This window comes from Takifugu flavidus, chromosome 5 (assembly GCF_003711565.1).
Source record: "Takifugu flavidus isolate HTHZ2018 chromosome 5, ASM371156v2, whole genome shotgun sequence".
In the NCBI taxonomy this organism is placed as follows: domain Eukaryota; kingdom Metazoa; phylum Chordata; class Actinopteri; order Tetraodontiformes; family Tetraodontidae; genus Takifugu; species Takifugu flavidus.
This window is the reverse complement of record NC_079524.1, coordinates 746,541-763,550: the sequence shown is the minus strand read 5'-3', so window position 1 is coordinate 763,550 and position 17,010 is coordinate 746,541. Positions and strand designations below refer to the sequence as shown.

Here is a 17,010-nt window from a genome sequence, read left to right as displayed (position 1 = left end):
AGAAGTTCCCGCTTCTCTAACACATTTTGGAACTTTGGACACGTCTTTTCACGCTTCTGGTCTCGGGCGTCCAGAGGAGTTCCGATGCGGACACCGGAGGTCTGGGTAGGCTGATCCCAATCAGATGTTCCCGGGCTGCACGTGGAGCCGCTAAAATGCTACTTTGCTACCTTTGGTTCGTGTTTTTATGCATCAGCCGCTGTAATAATCAGCACCATGACGTCACGCAAGTGTTGAAGAAAGAAGCGGAGATGGAAAGTTAATGAGTTAATGTAATGGGGGGGGGGGGCATGTGGGGGGGGGGGGCAGTGTGTGTGTGTGTGTGTGTGTGTGGTGGGGGGGGGGGCAGTGTGTGTGTGTGTGTGTGTGTGTGGTGGTGGGGGGGGGGGCAGAGTCAGTTCTGAAAATTTGGTGGATTTATGTCAAGTGACGCCCTGTTGCCCAGAAACTCCAACATCAAATGTCATCAGTTATATCATCGGTGTGTTTGATGCAGGTGTGTTTGATGCAGGTGTGTTTGATGCAGGTGTGTTGATGCAGGTGTGTTTGATGCAGTGTGTTTGATACAGGTGTGTTTGATACAGGTGTGTTTGATGCAGGTGTGTTTGATGCTGGTGTGTTTGATGCAGGTGTGTTTGATACAGGTGTGTTTGATGCAGGTGTGTTTGATACAGGTGTGTTTGATACAAGTGTGTTTGATGCAGGTGTGTTTGATACAGGTGTGTTTGATGCAGGTGTGTTGATGCAGGTGTGTTGATGCAGGTGTGTTTGATACAGGTGTGTTTGATGCTGGTGTGTTTGATACAGGTGTGTTTGATACAAGTGTATTTGATACAGCTTCTGCTGACTCATGGTTCTCTCTAGTGTTTGACTCTACAACTTCCTGCTGACATCAGCGTCCTTACGTAACAGTGAGGAGTTAGATGAGTTTCCTAATTCCCTTCCTTCCTCTCTTTCCTAATTCCTTTCCTTGCTCTGTTTCCTAATTCCCTTCCTTCCTCTCTTTCCTAATTCCTTTCCTTGCTCTGTTTCCTAATTCTCTTCCTTCCTCTCTTTCCTAATTCCCTTCCTTCGCTCGTCACTCATGATCATTGATGTTTTGGCTTTTGCATCATCAGCTACTCATAATCTGCTGCCCCCCCCATGCTGCCCCCCCATCCTGCCCCCCCCATACTGCCCCCCATCCTGCCCCCCCCCCATGCTGCCCCCCATGCTGCCATGCTAACCTGCTGAGGGCCCAGCAGACTCACTAAAGCTCTCTGTCTCCCTCAGGGACCTGTGGACTGGACCTGGAGCCCCTCTGAGTCCTGAGGCTGCCACAGACCATGGAGCATGAACTGTTGATGGGTCTGTCGCTGTGGTCTGTTGTGGCCATCGTCTGTAACTCCGTGGTGGCTGTTCTTATACTCATCCTCCTCTGCATCCTCTACAAGGCCTGCCAGGTTCCCTCTCAGCAGGAGAAGGTGTCGCTTCCTCCAGAGCCGGAGCAGAAGAAGACTGAGCAGAAGTACCTGCTGACGGCAGCCTGAGGGTCCAGGACTCTCCAGGGTCCAGGACTCTCCAGGGTCCAAGACTCTCCAGGATCCAAGACTCTCCAGGATCCAAGAGTCTCCAGGATCCAAGACTCTCCAGGATCCAAGACTCTCCAGGGTCCAGGACTCTCCAGGATCCAAGACTCTCCAGGGTCCAAGACTCTCCAGGGTCCAGGACTCTCCAGGGTCCAGGACTCTCCAGGATCCAAGACTCTCCAGGATCCAAGACTCTCCAGGGTCCAGGACTCTCCAGGTCCAGGACTCTCCAGGGTCCAAGACTCTCCAGGGTCCAGGACTCTCCAGGGTCCAGGACTCTCCAGGGTCCCGGACTCTCCAGGGTCCAGGACTCTCCAGGGTCCAGGACTCTCCAGGGTCCCGGACTCTCCAGGGTCCAGGACTCTCCAGGGTCCAAGACTCTCCAGGATCCAGACTCTCCAGGGTCCAGGACTCTCCAGGGTCCAGGACTGTCCAGGGTCCAGGACTCTCCAGGGTCCCGGACTCTCCAGGGTCCAGGACTCTCCAGGGTCCAGGACTCTCCAGGACCCGGTGCTACAACGCTGCGGCTCCTCTGACCTGAGCCCAGGGGCCAGAGCAGCTTAAGCTGCTCCAATCCTCTTATGTGCTGCAGCTCCGTCCATCTGCTTGTTGCTTGGCTCCACAACAGCCCACACGTCCCTCTGCCACTCACTTCTGTTCTCTGCCGTCTCTCCATGTGGGACAAACCTGCCGCGTCACAATGGATTAAAACAGGAAGCTTGGGGATTATTATGGGATGGTGCAGAATAACCAGAGTGTGGGACCGGGGGGAGATGGAGAGCAGATCTTTGCTGAAGATGAGAAAAGGCAGGAGCAGAATTCTCCTCTGATCCAGAAGTCCAGGCCCAGTTTGGCAGCTTCCTTATTGGACACTTTCCTCCGGGGGGGGGGGGGGCTGTGGGGGGGGGGGGGGGGGGGGCTGTGGGGGGGCAGCACGAGAAGGAAAACGCTGCTTCTGCTGCTGGAACACGTGATGAAAACTGAAGCGTGTGACGTCCATGTGGCGTGGACCCCGGCGCGATGATGTCATCCAAAGATCACTTCTCCTCTTTATCAAACTTAATCCACTTTGTGTTTGTGCAGGAACTGATCTCAGGTCAGAGGTCGTTTTTGGGGTTTCCATGACATCTTTTTGTTCCACCTCCATCTTTGTTCTGTGTCGATAACAGATAATATGTGGATAAATGCACTGAAACACGCTTCCATCGCCGATTCTTTGACTTGAACGAAGAAAAGCCTTGTTGTGGGCTCGTTACTCTTAACGACCGCTGCAAATTCTAAACATAAGAGCTTGAATTCAATTTGCAGCTCGTTTTCAGTTTCCTGTGCTGCAGTTTATCCGTTTGGAAAGTATTGATCTGAAGCGTGGCCTGGCGCTGGCGCTGGTCACCGGCAGCTGTGGCGCGCAGCAGCATCGGAGCGGGAGGCTGCTGATGCTGCTGTGCTGCTGCTGATGCTGCTGTGCTGCTGCTGATGCTGCTGTGCTGCTGCTGATGCTGCTGTGCTGCTGTGCTGCTGCTGCTGTGCTGCTGCTGCTGATGCTGCTGTGCTGCTGCTGATGCTGCTGTGCTGCTGTGCTGCTGCTGCTGTGCTGCTGATGCTGCTGTGCTGCTGCTGCTGCTGCTGCTGATGCTGCTGTGCTGCTGCTGATGCTGCTGTGCTGCTCCTGCACGTCCACGTCAGCACTCTCCTCCTGGTCCACCTGGCAGGAGCTCAGGAGCTCTGCTCTGTTCTACGGTCCAGCTGTCAGGCAGAGCTAAAGGTCAGCAAAGGTGGAGGAATGCAACACAAAAGTCACAGGTAATAATGAAGAGAAGCGCCGGTTTAGAGTTCTGACTCAGTCTGAGTTCTGTGTTCAGTCTGAGTTCTGACTCAGTCTGAGTTCTGTCTCAGTCTGAGTTCTGTGTTCAGTCTGAGTTCTGTCTCAGTCTGAGTTCTGTCTCAGTCTGAGTTCTGTCTCAGTCTGAGTTCTGTCTCAGTCTGAGTTCTGTCTCAGTCTGAGTTCTGTCTCAGTCTGAGTTCTGTCTCAGTCTGTCTCTGCTTTGGTTTGGAACGTTCCTGTGGAGGCCTCAGCCACTGGAACGGCTCCTTCAGCTGGCCGACACTTCTCTTCCTCCCTTTTCTCCCTCTCTCAACCCCGGATGTGTTCCTCCACGTTCTTCCTTCCTTCTCATCTATCATCCACGTGAACCCGATCGCTGCAGCCACATGCAAAGCAGCACGTGCACACACCTGAGTTTCCTGCCGCTCCGTCCTGCACAGGTGTTGGGTGACTGGACCAACGAACCCGTTTGCAAGGCAGATTTTCTGAGAGTTGTTCTGCTCATAATCTGTGTGTGTGTGTGTGTGTGTGTGTGTGTGTGTGTGTGTGTGTGTGTGTGTGTGTGTGTGTGTGTGTTCCCTTCTAAACAAAGGTTTGTTGCTAGCCGCTAATTTGGTTAAAATTCCCTTTAAATCCACGTATCCATTGATGGGAGCGTATAGCTGAAGGTGGAAGCCTTTTTTTCTGGACTTGTCACCGAGCTACAGATGTGTTATGTAATGAGCAGAACAAATATTACAGAGATTAGTAATAAACACAGGAGAGGCTGGTAATCTGCAGGACCAGAGGCAACACTGGAGGGGCTTGCATAACCCACATCAGCCCTGACTGACTCATGATGTGTGTGTGTGTGTGTGTGTGTGTGTGTGTGTAATACAATAACAGCAACCATGAAGTTAACCAAGTTTATACATTTAGCCGCGGTGTGAGGGCATATTTTAGCCAATTTTAAACCAATATCTGCAGTGTTTTGTGTGTGTGTGAATAATTAATGACCAAAATTCTAATCACACTTCAGCTCTTTATTCCAGGACCCCCGTGGAGCCCTCAACACTCATCAGAATTACACTCACACAGGCACAGTCATCAAATCGATTTTGACAAGAGTGTGTCTTCAATATCTGAAACCATTCTAATTCTGCATAATTAATTTGATATGAATGTGTACTGTGTCAGCAGAGGTCCAATTACAGCCTGAAACAAGATGAAATAATGATGCTCACAGGAAAAGTATCGATATGCATGTCAGGGCCAGAACCCCCCCCCACCCCAGAACCCCCTCCCCCCCCATAGATAGAGATTGTGAGATATATTGGTGAGACTAGTGAGGAAAACAAAATAAAATTAGCTTTCATTTCATTTAATTACCTTATAAATATAGTCTTGTGTTCATAATGCAGCCGTAGCCATCTAACAAATATGGAAGCGTGTTTGACACTCGTGCACGTCGTCCTTCCTCCCGACTGTATGGAAGTAGGACGCCCCCTAGTGGTCGCGCTGTGAACAAGCCTGTTACCGTGCAGCAGAGCATCCCATTGCTGCCCCCTCCTGGCACACAACTATAAATTTACCATTAATTAACACATTTATAGGCAATCAGTGTGACAGGATGCCAAAATGATGACAAAATAATACAAAGTCATAAGAAAGACATTTTTTTCCACAGCAACCAAAAAAAAAAAAAAAAAATCACCGTTTTGTTCTCAAGACCTGCAGAACAAATAAATTATAGCAAACGATGTGTGTGATTTGGAGAACAACAAAAGACGTATTCATTCATAAAATAATGTTGCTTTAAATGGATTTAAGTCAGGTTAGTCCCTCAGTCCTGTCCAACAGGTCTAAACCAGTCAGTAAGAGTTCCTCTGGTCTGAGAAGATAATTAAAAAGAAAATTACACCGTTTGATATGTGTTGTTCTTCTGTTGCTTCCAATTTGTTGATTTGATTAATTACTTCAACGTGTCTGAAGACTTTATTCATAAGTTGAGACATTTGCTGCGTTTTTAATGACAAATGCCTGTTTTTTCTGATTGTATGGCAAACATCAAAGCCTCACCAGTCTTGCAAATAAAAAAAGAACTTCAAATGATAATGTCAAAAAAAGTAATTGAGTTAATTAGATGTCATTGATTTGACCACTGATCTGAGGTCAAAGTCCTGGAATGTGGAACATCTGGTCCTTGGAGGTAAAGATCCCCCTCAATGGGAATTCATTCATTCATTCATTCATCATTCATTCATTTATTATTTTCACCGACCATCTTCCTCCCTTCCTTTCTCCCTTCATCCCTTCCTTCCTTCCTTCCTTCCTCCCTTCCTTCCTTCCGGTCCGGGAGCCTCAGGTTTGACAGCCCAACCCGGAAGTGGGTGGTGGAGCCGCCGTCACCAAACTGGTCCCACCGTCGCCCGACACACGGGCTGCGGGGATGAAGCTCGTCATCGGAGAAGCGCTGCGATCTCCTCGAATCTGAGCTCCATCTCGGTGGATTCGGACTCGAATCTCGTGGCAGCGCTCGACAGACTCTGCAAGGAAAACGGAAGCGCGTTCGTTCCAACATGATGGAAGAGATCGATCGGTTTCAGGTCCCGAATGCGGTGCAGGAGGCGGAGATGCGGGCTGAGATGCAGCCTCTGGTGAGTCCGCGCTGGATCAACCGCTCTCGGCCTTGTTTTCATTTTTCATGCATCGTTCTTTTCAATCAAGTTTGATCCATTTGCCTCGCGCATCGACTCGCGTTCCCGAGATCATCATCCCGTGATATTAGCTGGAGAAGAGCGTTTGGAAGTTTTAATTTCAGCACCGTCAAACGTTGGGATGCGTCCGGTCTGCTGCGTAACGAGCAGCATCCATCATGTCTGAGGCGCAGCAGCATCCCAGCACGACATCCATCCCGACTCTGCTACTCCCCCCCCGCACCCGCGCAGCCGTGCGGTCGCCATAACGACGTGACTCGACGGGGACACGCACATATTCTTAATAGACTGAGGATATTTGCTGAGAAATTGGTGTCTACGATCGAAGCGGTGCGCTCGGCGGCCTGTAGGGGCGCCCTGGCGCAGCCTGCAGGGTGTCCTCAGCTGCCCACGGCCGGGAATCCTCCGGGGGGGGGGCAGATGAGACCCAGAGAGCTGCTCTCTCCAGGCCTCTGCAACATTCCTCTTAAGTTTGAGTTTTTCCCTCACATGTTCGGAGACAAACCGCGTAATTTAAAACTCAACCGTGTTTGCACTTAAACCTTTTAAAGTGCTAACATTGAGGTCATTTTGATCCAGGATTTAGCCCGGATCAAACGGCCCAGGCTACTTTTAAAGATACTTCTCCAATGTGCAGTGTGTAGGTGCTGTTTACATCTGTCAATGACCTGATGAATGACGTCAGCTCACGATCATTTTAACGACATCTACGTCTACGAAGATCCAATAAAAATAGACTAGATTTAAACCTAGTGACTAAATCTCTGATTTATTTATCTGAAAAGTATTGTGCCTCATTTGGTGTAAACCATCGTGTTTGTCCAATGTATAAACGTAGTATAAAAAGATGGGGGGGGGTTGTTGATTGGTCCATCATGGCTTGTTGGTCTCTTCCATCAGGATCCAGCCTCCTCTACAGGCTCGGAGGCCGACTCCGACACTAGAGAGGGAGAACCGGTTAACTACAAGCCTTCACCCCTGCAGAGGAAGATCGGTGAGCAGGAGCAGCTCCGGTCCAGATACCAACATGATCCCAGTCAGAGAGAAATAACAGTGGCAGCGTCAGGGCCGGGAATATGAGGAATATAAGGAATATAAGGAATATGAGGAATATGAGGAATATAAGGAATATGAGGAATATGAGGAATGTGAGGAAATGAGGAATATAAGGAATATGAGGAATATGAGGAATATGAGGAATATGAGGAATAGAGGAATATAAGGCATATGAGGAATATGAGGAATATGAGGAATATAAGGAATATGAGGAATGTGAGGAATATGAGGATATAGGAATATGAGGAATATGAGGAATATGAGGAGGAATATGAGGAACATGAGGAATATGAGGAACATGAGGCATATGAGGAATATGAGGAATGTGAGGAATATGAGGAATATAAGGAATATGAGGAATATAAGGAATATGAGGAACAGAGAATATAAGGAATATGAGGAACATGAGGAATATGAGGAACATGAGGAATATAAGGAATATGAGGAACATGAGGAACATGAGGAATATAAGGAATATGAGGAATATAAGGAATGTAAGGAATATGAGGAACATGAGGAATATAAGGAATATGAGGAATATAAGGAATGTGAGGAATATGAGGAATATGAGGAATGTGAGGAATGTGAGGAATGTAAGGAATGTAAGGAATATGAGGAACATGAGGAACATGGGAATATAAGGAATATGAGGAATATAAGGAATATAAGGAATATGAGGAATATAAGGAATATGAGGAACATGAGGAATATAAGGAATATGAGGAATATGAGAAATATGAGGAATGTGAGGAATATGAGGAATATGAGGAATATAAGGAATGTGAGGAGGAACATGAGGAATATGAGGAATATAAGGAATATAGGAATATGAGGAATATAAGGAATATGAGGAATATGAGGAATATAAGGCATATGAGGAATATGAGGAACATGAGGAACATGAGGAATATAGGAATGGAGAATATGAGGAATATAAGGAATGTGAGGAATGAGGAACATGAGGAATATAGGAATGTGAGGAATATGAGGAATATGAGGAATATAAGGAATAGAGGAATATAAGGCATATGAGGAATATGAGGACATGAGGAACATGAGGAATATAAGGAATATGAGGAACATGAGGAATATAAGGAATGTGAGGAATATGAGGAACATGAGGAATATAAGGAATATGAGGAATGTAAGGAATATGAGGAATATGAGGAATATAAGGAATATGAGGAATATGAGGAATATAAGGAATATGAGGAATATGAGGAATATAAGGAATATGAGGAATATAAGGCATATGAGGAATATGAGGAACATGAGGAATATAAGGAACATGAGGAATATAAGGAATGTGAGGAATATGAGGAACATGAGGAATATGAGGAATATAAGGAATATGAGGAATGTAAGGAATATGAGGAATATGAGGAATATAAGGAATATGAGGAATATAAGGAATATGAGGAATATAAGGAATGTAAGGAATATGAGGAATATAAGGAATATGAGGAATATAAGGAATATGAGGAATATAAGGAATATGAGGAACGTGAGGAATATGAGGAAATAAGGAATATGAGGAAGAGGAGAGGGGAGGGAGAAGGGAAGGAGAGGAAGAGAGGAGGAGGAGGGGAGGAGTTCAAAAATGACATCATCATCACCTCAAAGTAAACATCCTTTCATGCTCATCTGCCCAAATGTCAGATTCCCTGATTGGGTCAGATTCCCTGATTGGGTCAGATTCCCTGATTGGGTCAGATTCCCTGATTGGGTCCCCTCCCTCCTGCAGATCTCCAGGTTGGAAACCTCAGACTGACACAGGTGAATGTGTTTCCTGTCTGACCTCCCTCCTCCTCCTTCCTCTCCTAGAGAAACAGAGGGAGCTGAAGGGCTCGTTGAAGACCAGCAACACGGCAGGAAGTCCAGTCAACCAGCAGCCCAAGAAGAACAACGTGATGGCCAGAACGCGGTGAGAACGCCCCGGGGGGACCTTCCCCCGACGTCACACACACACACACACACGCACGCACGCACGCACACACACACAGACACACACACACACGCGCACGCGCACACACACAGACACACACGCACACACACACACACACACACACACACACACACACACACACACACACACACACCCTGTTGATATAGAGATCCTTTAGGTGTGTGTGTGCGTAGCAATAATTAACCATTTGGGACCAAATGGTTCCGTATTGGGGGGATGTTTCTGCCTGGTACCAGCAGAATCATCCGTGGTGTCTGAGCTGGAACTGCTGCCGTCACCATGCCAACCTCCCCCTTCCTGTTGTCCCCCCCGACCCGTTTCAGCGATATGGTCTGATCCACGTTTCCTCTCTCCAGGCTGGTGGTGCCCAATAAAGGTTATTCTTCGTTAGACCAAAGTCCCGACGAGAAGCCGCTGGTGGCCCTGGACACCGACAGGTCCGACCCGGAAGAATCTCCCCTCACTGTCGCTCGTGAAGACCGACCCTAATGTTTCCTGTGTCTCCTCCTTACAGCGATGACGATTTCGACATGTCCAGATACTCGTCGTCAGGATACTCTTCTGCTGAGGTGTGATAGCTCAACACAAACATCTCTCCCCCCCCCCCCCCCCCCCCCCCGTCCCCCCGCCCCCACCTCCACCCCCCCATTTCTGTTCTTGACATCAGTTTTACGTCAGTTTTACGTCAGTTTTATCTGACGTCACTCTTCCAGATGTTTGGCCTGGTGAATGAATGAAATTCTGATGTCTTCGATTCCTCCTCCAGCAAATCAACCAGGACCTGAACATCCAGCTGCTGAAGGACGGGTACCGCCTGGACGAGATCCCCGACGATGAGGACCTGGACCTCATCCCGCCCAAATCTGTCAACCCGACCTGCATCTGTTGCCAGGCAACCTCCTCCACCACCTGTCAAATACAGTAACTGCCCCCCTCCACACACACACACACACACGCACACGCACACACACACACACACACACTCACACACACACACACTCATATACACACACACTCATACACACTCTCACACACACACACTCATATACACACACACACACACACACACGCACACACACACACACACTCATACACACACACACACACACACCACACACACACACAACACACACACACACCACACACACACACACACATACACACACGCACACACCCACACACACACACACCCACACACACACACACACAACACACACACACACAACACACACACACACACTCATACACACGCACGCACGCACGCACACACACACCACACACACACACACACTCTCACACACACACACTCATACACACACACATACACACTCTCACACACACACACCACACACACACACATACACGCACGCACGCACACACACTCTGTACCCTCCATTCTTCATCTGTTACTTCTGATGGTGATAACGACTTAGAGAAGTGATTAACGCCGCTGTAAACACGCCTTTAGCGTGTGAATGGGAGTGATGACTCCTCCTATGGTTGGAAGCACACTTGTCCCTGAGGGCCGTGACACCCCCACGCTGCCGTGCCCAGATGTAAAGCCCCCCCGGGCCCTGATACAGCGCTGATACTAATAACATGCTGTAACTGCTGACTTTCATTTGCATTTTTGTAGCTTTTCCCTGTATTGTTTTCTTTTTTTATCCAGATGTTTACTTTTTTAAAACCGTTCGGGATCAGAGCGACTGTACAGCCATGGCGATATTTGAGCTCTTTTTGTTGTTGCCATGTAGCACAGCTTCAGCGTCGTCACGACGACCACTGGAGTAATGAATGAGGAGGACCCCCGGGCCACGTGGTGCACGCCGCGCTCGTTGGCCTGGTGCTGTTCGGAATCTGCACGTTCGTTTCCATGTTTTGAGTCCTGGGACAGGAGTCGTTTTCTCACGTTCGGAAGGGGGCGTTTGTGCCCCCCCAGGCAGCCCGACTCTGGTTTGGCTCTGATCTGTTTTTAAGGCCATAGATCATCAACATGCATGGATCCTCTTTGGATGGTTTTGGACCCCAGTAATTATCTAATTGCAGCACTAACATACGCCTTAATTACGGAGAAATCTAACAGTATTTATTCCAGACTTCTTTTAAAATGAATTTGCGAGGGTTGCGTTGTTTAATTTATTGAAACGTTAGTTCTAGTTTTCATCTTCATTTGAATGATTTTCTCGTATTTCAAGCACTTTAGTTACAGTGAATAACGACGCTGCTGTTGTGTGTTGTGTGAAAATCAGAAATAAAGACAAAGCTTATGCGACTCTCGCGCGTCTGCCACAACTTTCACCCGGTCCAGGTGTTTCACCCCGTCCGGGTGTTTCACCCCGTCCGGGTGTTTCACCCCGTCCGGGTGTTTCACCTCGTCCGGGTGTTTCACCCCGTCCGGGTGTTTCACCCTGTCCGGGTGTTTCACCCCGTTGGGGTGTTTCACCCCGTCCGGTGTTTCACCCCGTTGGGGTGTTTCACCCCGTCCAGGTGTTTCACCCCGTTCAGGTGTTTCACCCCGTCCAAGTGTTTCACCCCATTCAGGTGTTTCACCCTGTCCAGGTGTTTCACCCCGTTGGGGTGTTTCACCCCGTCCAGGTGTTTCACCCCGTTGGGGTGTTTCACCCCGTCCGGGTGTTTCACCCTGTCCAGGTGTTTCACCCTGTCCGGGTGTTTCACCCCGTCCAGGTGTTTCACCCCGTTGGGGTGTTTCACCCTGTCCAGGTGTTTCACCCTGTCCAGGTGTTTCACCCCGTCCAGGTGTTTCACCCCGTTGGGGTGTTTCACCCTGTCCAGGTGTTTCACCCCGTTGGGGTGTTTCACCCTGTCCAGGTGTTTCACCCTGTCCAGGTGTTTCACCCCGTCCAGGTGTTTCACCCTGTTGGGGTGTTTCACCTCGTCCAGGTGTTTCACCCTGTTGGGGTGTTTCACCCCGTCCAGGTGTTTCACCCTGTGGGGTGTTTCACCCCGTCCAGGTGTTTCACCCCGTCCGGGTGTTTCACCCTGTGGGGTGTTTCACCCTGTCCAGGTGTTTCACCCTGTTGGGGTGTTTCACCCCGTCCAGGTGTTTCACCCTGTTGGGGTGTTTCACCCCGTCCAGGTGTTCACCCCGTCCAGGTGTTTCACCCTGTCCAGGTGTTTCACCGTTGGGGTGTTTCACCCCGTCCAGGTGTTTCACCCTGTTGGGGTGTTTCACCCCGTCCAGGTGTTTCACCCCGTCCAGGTGTTTCACCCCGTTCAGGTGTTTCACCCCGTTGGGGTGTTTCACCCTGTCCAGGTGTTTCACCCCATCCAGGTGTTTCACCCTGTTGGGGTGTTTCACCCCGTCCAGGTGTTTCACCCCGTCCAGGTGTTTCACCCCGTCCAGGTGTTTCACCCTGTTGGGGTGTTTCACCCTGTTGGGTGTTAATTTATCTATTGTGACCATAAAATATTTCAAAATTATTCCAGTCAGACACCTTTTTATTTGTTGGTGACCAGAGTGGTAAACTGGTCACCTTGAGAGAAGCAGAACATACAAGACAGCTCAGGAAATATTCCAAATGAAAAATCACTTTAATGTTAAAAATATCAAGCAATAATTATTATACAGCTGTGTATATTGCCATAACTTTGGGTCTGCATGGACAGGCCCTGATTACAGTACAGTAGCATCAGTGTGGCTATTAACCCGAAAGGCACCTAGTTCCAATACTTTAATCATGATTCCAGGTAAGAAAAAGAGCATTTTCTTTAGATGAACATGGTTATTTACAAGTGTAACTTTACGCTTCTTTTTTAAAGCATTGTGTCTAAACGGGAAAAGGTCAGGTGTTTCTGGCTCTGATGGAGGGCAAAAAGACCTTTCGTCCCTTTCAATTGACATTACGTTTATCAGTTAACTGTCAAAATACACGCGAAAAAAGGGGCGAAGCCACAACCTAATGTCACATAAAAACATGTCAAAATAGTTTTGATTTTTATGTCCAGACACAAATTAGAAAAAGAGAAAAAAGTTGGAGTTGCCAGACGTTGTGCTTCCACACCACCAGCAGGGGGAGTCGTAGTGCTGGAACGGAGACGCAGGTCCGACAGAATGAAACTCACCATGAAGCTGCTGGCATCAGGTGCACTCACTCACACTAGCGCCACAATGGTCAGTATCAACACAACGATCCTGACAACATCTATTCGCGTGGATTTTTGTGTCCGTCCTGTCTCGTGAAGGCACAATAAGTCGGTAGTTCCAGGTCTTTAAAGGTGGGGGGCCACCAGGCCTCCGACTCAATATGGAACCCTGTAAAGTTTTTCCCTGTAGAGTTACAATAATTCAAGTCTTCGTAAAGAAAGGAAAATGGTTGAGATTCTAGACAATTCTAACTACAATTTGTAAAATTGATGTTTCTATACAGAAAATACAGCACAGACGAGCTGATCTGTCTGATTTACGAACACTATAGTTAAAAATACGAAAGCTCTGAGATTCTATTATTACTCGCCAGTAATATTGTTGCATGCTGTGCATGTGTTCAGCTGAAGATACATTATAATACTGCTCTAGTGCACATTCACCTTGACCGTGTGTGCGATGAGAGTTAGTAAAGCACTAATTCCAAAACTTTAGTATTATTGGATGCTGTTAGCGTAACCTATAAAAAACTCTATGACTCTATCATGTAAACAAAAGTAGTGTTTGGTTTTTTTAAACTAACGTGTATAATGTACCAAAATGCCCCTTAGATTACAGGCTGCTCTGCGATTGAGTAAATATAATAACACACACACTAACGAGTGAAAGGATTTTTCTTAAAAAAAGGCAAAGCCACTAGAAGCTGTCAGAAATACCTGAATAAATATCAATCATCTAAGGAAACGAAAGGAAAGGTTACTCTCTGGCTCAAAAGCATTTCCGTTTAGCGTTGGACACGTTTTCCCAAGTAAAGGAGCATTTAAATAGTGGTTTGACTGGTTGGTGAGTGATTTTAGGAGAAGCAAACACTGCTCGTGGCTGTGCCAACACGCACCTCTGGATCTCCTGCGTGTAACTAGATAATCCGTTTGTCTGCACAGCGGGGGGTGGGGGGGGTGGGGGGGTCACACCCCGACAGGACTCTGGTCTCCAGAGTCAGAGGAAGACACGGACACAGAGCAGCGGCGCCGCTTGGCCACACTGGGGCCCTGGAGCATGCTGGGATGGAAGCCTGCGTGGCGGCGGGCGTGTTTGGTCAGGTGGTCGCTCCTCATGAAGCACTTGTCGCACAGGGGGCAGTTGAAGCGCTTCTCACCTGTGTGCGTGCGGTAGTGACGCGTGAGCTCGTCGGAGCGGGAGAACTTTTTACCGCAGTCTGGCCACGTACATTCAAATGGGCGTTCACCTGAGGACAGAGAACACCATCAGTCAACCGGATGCAGCCGAACTTCAGCAAATCATATAGACAAACAAACATTGACTGCAATACGTATGAACAAAAACTAAGGACTCAATGTGATGCGGGAACTGGTATTGTCTGGAAAAGGTGGTATTTTAATGAGCCAAAATTATTTCCCCCTTTTGTTTTATATGCTGATATTAATCTGATACTACTTAAAATGTGTTTTGGTGTGAATTGTATTTAGGTCTTATTAATCCCTATTTTTCAAGTAGATATTTGGTCAAAAAAATTGGTCCAAAATGTTGATGGAATTCCATGTGACGTGTTTGGACATCTGGACGAATACCATGTTTGAAGAACGTATAAAAAGACCAAGCTTTTCCTCATTTGATGAAAAATATCTCATTACATTTCTACATATGAATTTTTATTTTTCTCCAACTGTTCGAGGTGGGACTTGTTGAGTGAGCACAGTTTGGAAGAGAAACTATCCTCGGATAAAAATAAAATAAAAATAACCCTTGTAAACAGCAGTAAACGCTCAGTCAACTACAGGCTTCATACATTTAAGCAGCAGCTTCACAGAGATGTTTTATTTGTGCAGCAAAAGTCTGGAAAGTCTTCCTGAAAAAGGTTTTCTCGGAATGAGACGAGGACATGTGGATCGATAAATGCTGAGTCACGGTGCACAGAACGGAAACAGACCTCTGGCCCCTCCCCCTGCACGTGCTCCACTGGACCTCAAGTCCGTTCTTGTTTACACTTTGCGCGAGGGGCGTGGGAAACCTGTGACGTATGAGGAAATGACGTCGCGGGGAGTGACGCTGTGGGACTGGGACCGTCAGTGCCGCAGTGACCCGCTGTGAAGCTACCGACGGGCTGAGCGGCGCGGTCACCGCCCTGTCCCCTCATTTCTAGATCCCCGTTCCGGCTTCATTATCTCCGCGGCTCTCGGCACCTCAGGTGACTTTTCACACCTGACCAGGTCACGGATGACGCCCGGTGGCAAACCGAACAGGTCCACCCGCCACCGCTCAGCTACTGGGCCAGTCACCGGGCAGCTGTAGTCGGGCCGGTCGGTGACACCCCCGGCAGGTGCATAAATCAATAAAATATAACGGGACCACCGCTCCTAATCTAGCATTGCTCCTTTGCGGGAACACCTTTAATGTCATATATGGACATGTGCGGCTCTCAAGGGGAGGATTTGCTGTATAAATAAGTCAACAAAGTCTTAAACTCGACGCCAACGTGACATGGAGCGGTAGCGGTTGCCCGGGGTTGGGGTTGGGGTTAGGGTTAAGGTTAGGGTTAGGGTTAGGGTTAGGGTTAGGGTTAGGGTTACACTCACCAGTGTGGACCCGCAGGTGCGCCTTCAGGTGCGACGATTTGCCATACATCTTCCCACAGCCCGTGAAGGGGCAGCAGTGCCTCTTCTCCGGAGAGTCCTGCACGCCCGCCGCCGCCCTCTTCTTCCCCCGGTTGTCGCCACCGTTTGCCCGGCAGCTGCCCCGCTCCACCTTCTCCTGTGAGCCGGCTTCGCCTCCGGCCAGGCTGTTGGGGCGACATTTATTCAAGTCTAATAAAATCATTGCCACCATCAGCAAAGTCCTGTTGTCCTGGTTCTCTTTCAACTTGTCCTCTGCGTGACCCGATGGTCGGCTTGGGTCTGCAGAGACCTCAACCTCCGACATCACCGCTGCAGGTCCGAAGGAACAAAACAAGAATCTCCACAAAGAAAAGTAACAATCGGTCGAAAGGGACACAATAACAGCGCAGTTGTTCCCCCGAAACGTGGTAAAACATCCACACGTGTCGTCCTCAATGTGACTATTCCGCAAACGCGGCGCTTTCTTGGTGCGATCGCGGGGTGGAAGAGCGACCAGCCGCCAGGATAAAGCACGCGCCCCGACCCGCTTTCTAATGTTGCCCCTAAATACCCTCAAAGACTAACAAAGGGGCGCGCTTGCGTCTTATTCCGAGTTTACGTGAACTCCCACACATGCGTCGTCCAGTCCTGCTTCACCGAGCGTCGCGTCTCTCAACTCCAAGAAACAATTTCGCGGAATCTCGCGGCGTCATCAGAAAAGCGGGACGTGATTGGTCAGGAGGAAACACGAGTCGTTTTTTGGAATCACAAACTCACGTGACAGGCAGACCGGAGAATCAACCAATCAGCCACCGGGACGGGGAGCAACGAGAGGCGTGGCCAGGCTCCATCGATGAGACGTTCCCGTGCACCAAAAAAGATGGGATTTATCTGCGCTGGAAATGTTGTCGACTTTCAATCTCAGGAAAATGATTAAACTAATAACAAAGTTCACACCAAAAATAATTGATATCGGGTTTTATACCATACAAAATACTAGTCATTAACAAATCACAACACACATCTCAACAAAAGGAACAGATTTAAAACCAATTAAAAGAGCAAACAGGGAAATGTCTAATTATTATTTTTAGTAGTAGTTGTAATATAAAGGAGTCCATCTGTGTGGTCATTGAAAACACAGCACCAGCCATCCTGGCATGAATAAAATAACTAGCCCCCTTT

The 17,010-nt window shown here is 48.3% G+C and overlaps 2 protein-coding genes and 1 long non-coding RNA gene across 4 annotated transcripts in view; 2 read left to right on the top strand and 1 right to left on the bottom strand.

Moving 5' to 3' along the window:
• Positions 1–2,767, top strand: part of LOC130525778 (uncharacterized) — a 3,274-nt gene extending 507 nt beyond the window's left edge. Inside the window, exons 1-2 of the long non-coding RNA XR_008950580.1 lie at positions 1–105; positions 1,273–2,767. The exon at positions 1–105 is cut by the window's left edge and continues 507 nt beyond it. This is a non-coding gene — a long non-coding RNA (uncharacterized LOC130525778). The remainder of the gene's footprint in view (positions 106–1,272) is intronic.
• A 2,980-nt stretch (positions 2,768–5,747) lies between these two features.
• On the top strand, positions 5,748–10,213 carry fam219ab (family with sequence similarity 219 member Ab). Its single transcript, XM_057033766.1, has 6 exons — positions 5,748–6,026; positions 6,987–7,080; positions 8,967–9,066; positions 9,465–9,545; positions 9,623–9,677; positions 9,875–10,213. The coding sequence occupies exons 1-6, from the start codon at positions 5,949–5,951 to the stop codon at positions 10,031–10,033; spliced, it is 567 nt and encodes a 188-aa protein (XP_056889746.1). The 5' UTR covers positions 5,748–5,948; the 3' UTR covers positions 10,034–10,213.
• A 2,428-nt stretch (positions 10,214–12,641) lies between these two features.
• Positions 12,642–16,518, bottom strand: klf9 (Kruppel like factor 9). Of its 2 annotated transcripts, XR_008950513.1 has the most exons (3): positions 15,808–16,518; positions 14,109–14,459; positions 12,642–13,396 (listed from the first exon to the last, which is right to left on the bottom strand). XR_008950513.1 is itself a non-coding variant. In XM_057032406.1 (2 exons), the coding sequence occupies exons 1-2, from the start codon at positions 16,148–16,150 to the stop codon at positions 14,179–14,181; spliced, it is 624 nt and encodes a 207-aa protein (XP_056888386.1). In that variant the 5' UTR covers positions 16,151–16,518; the 3' UTR covers positions 12,642–14,178. The 2 variants fall into 2 exon arrangements, 1 of the variants encoding a protein (XP_056888386.1); XM_057032406.1 differs by having other exon boundaries at positions 12,642–14,459.
• Positions 16,519–17,010: the final 492 nt, after the last annotated feature.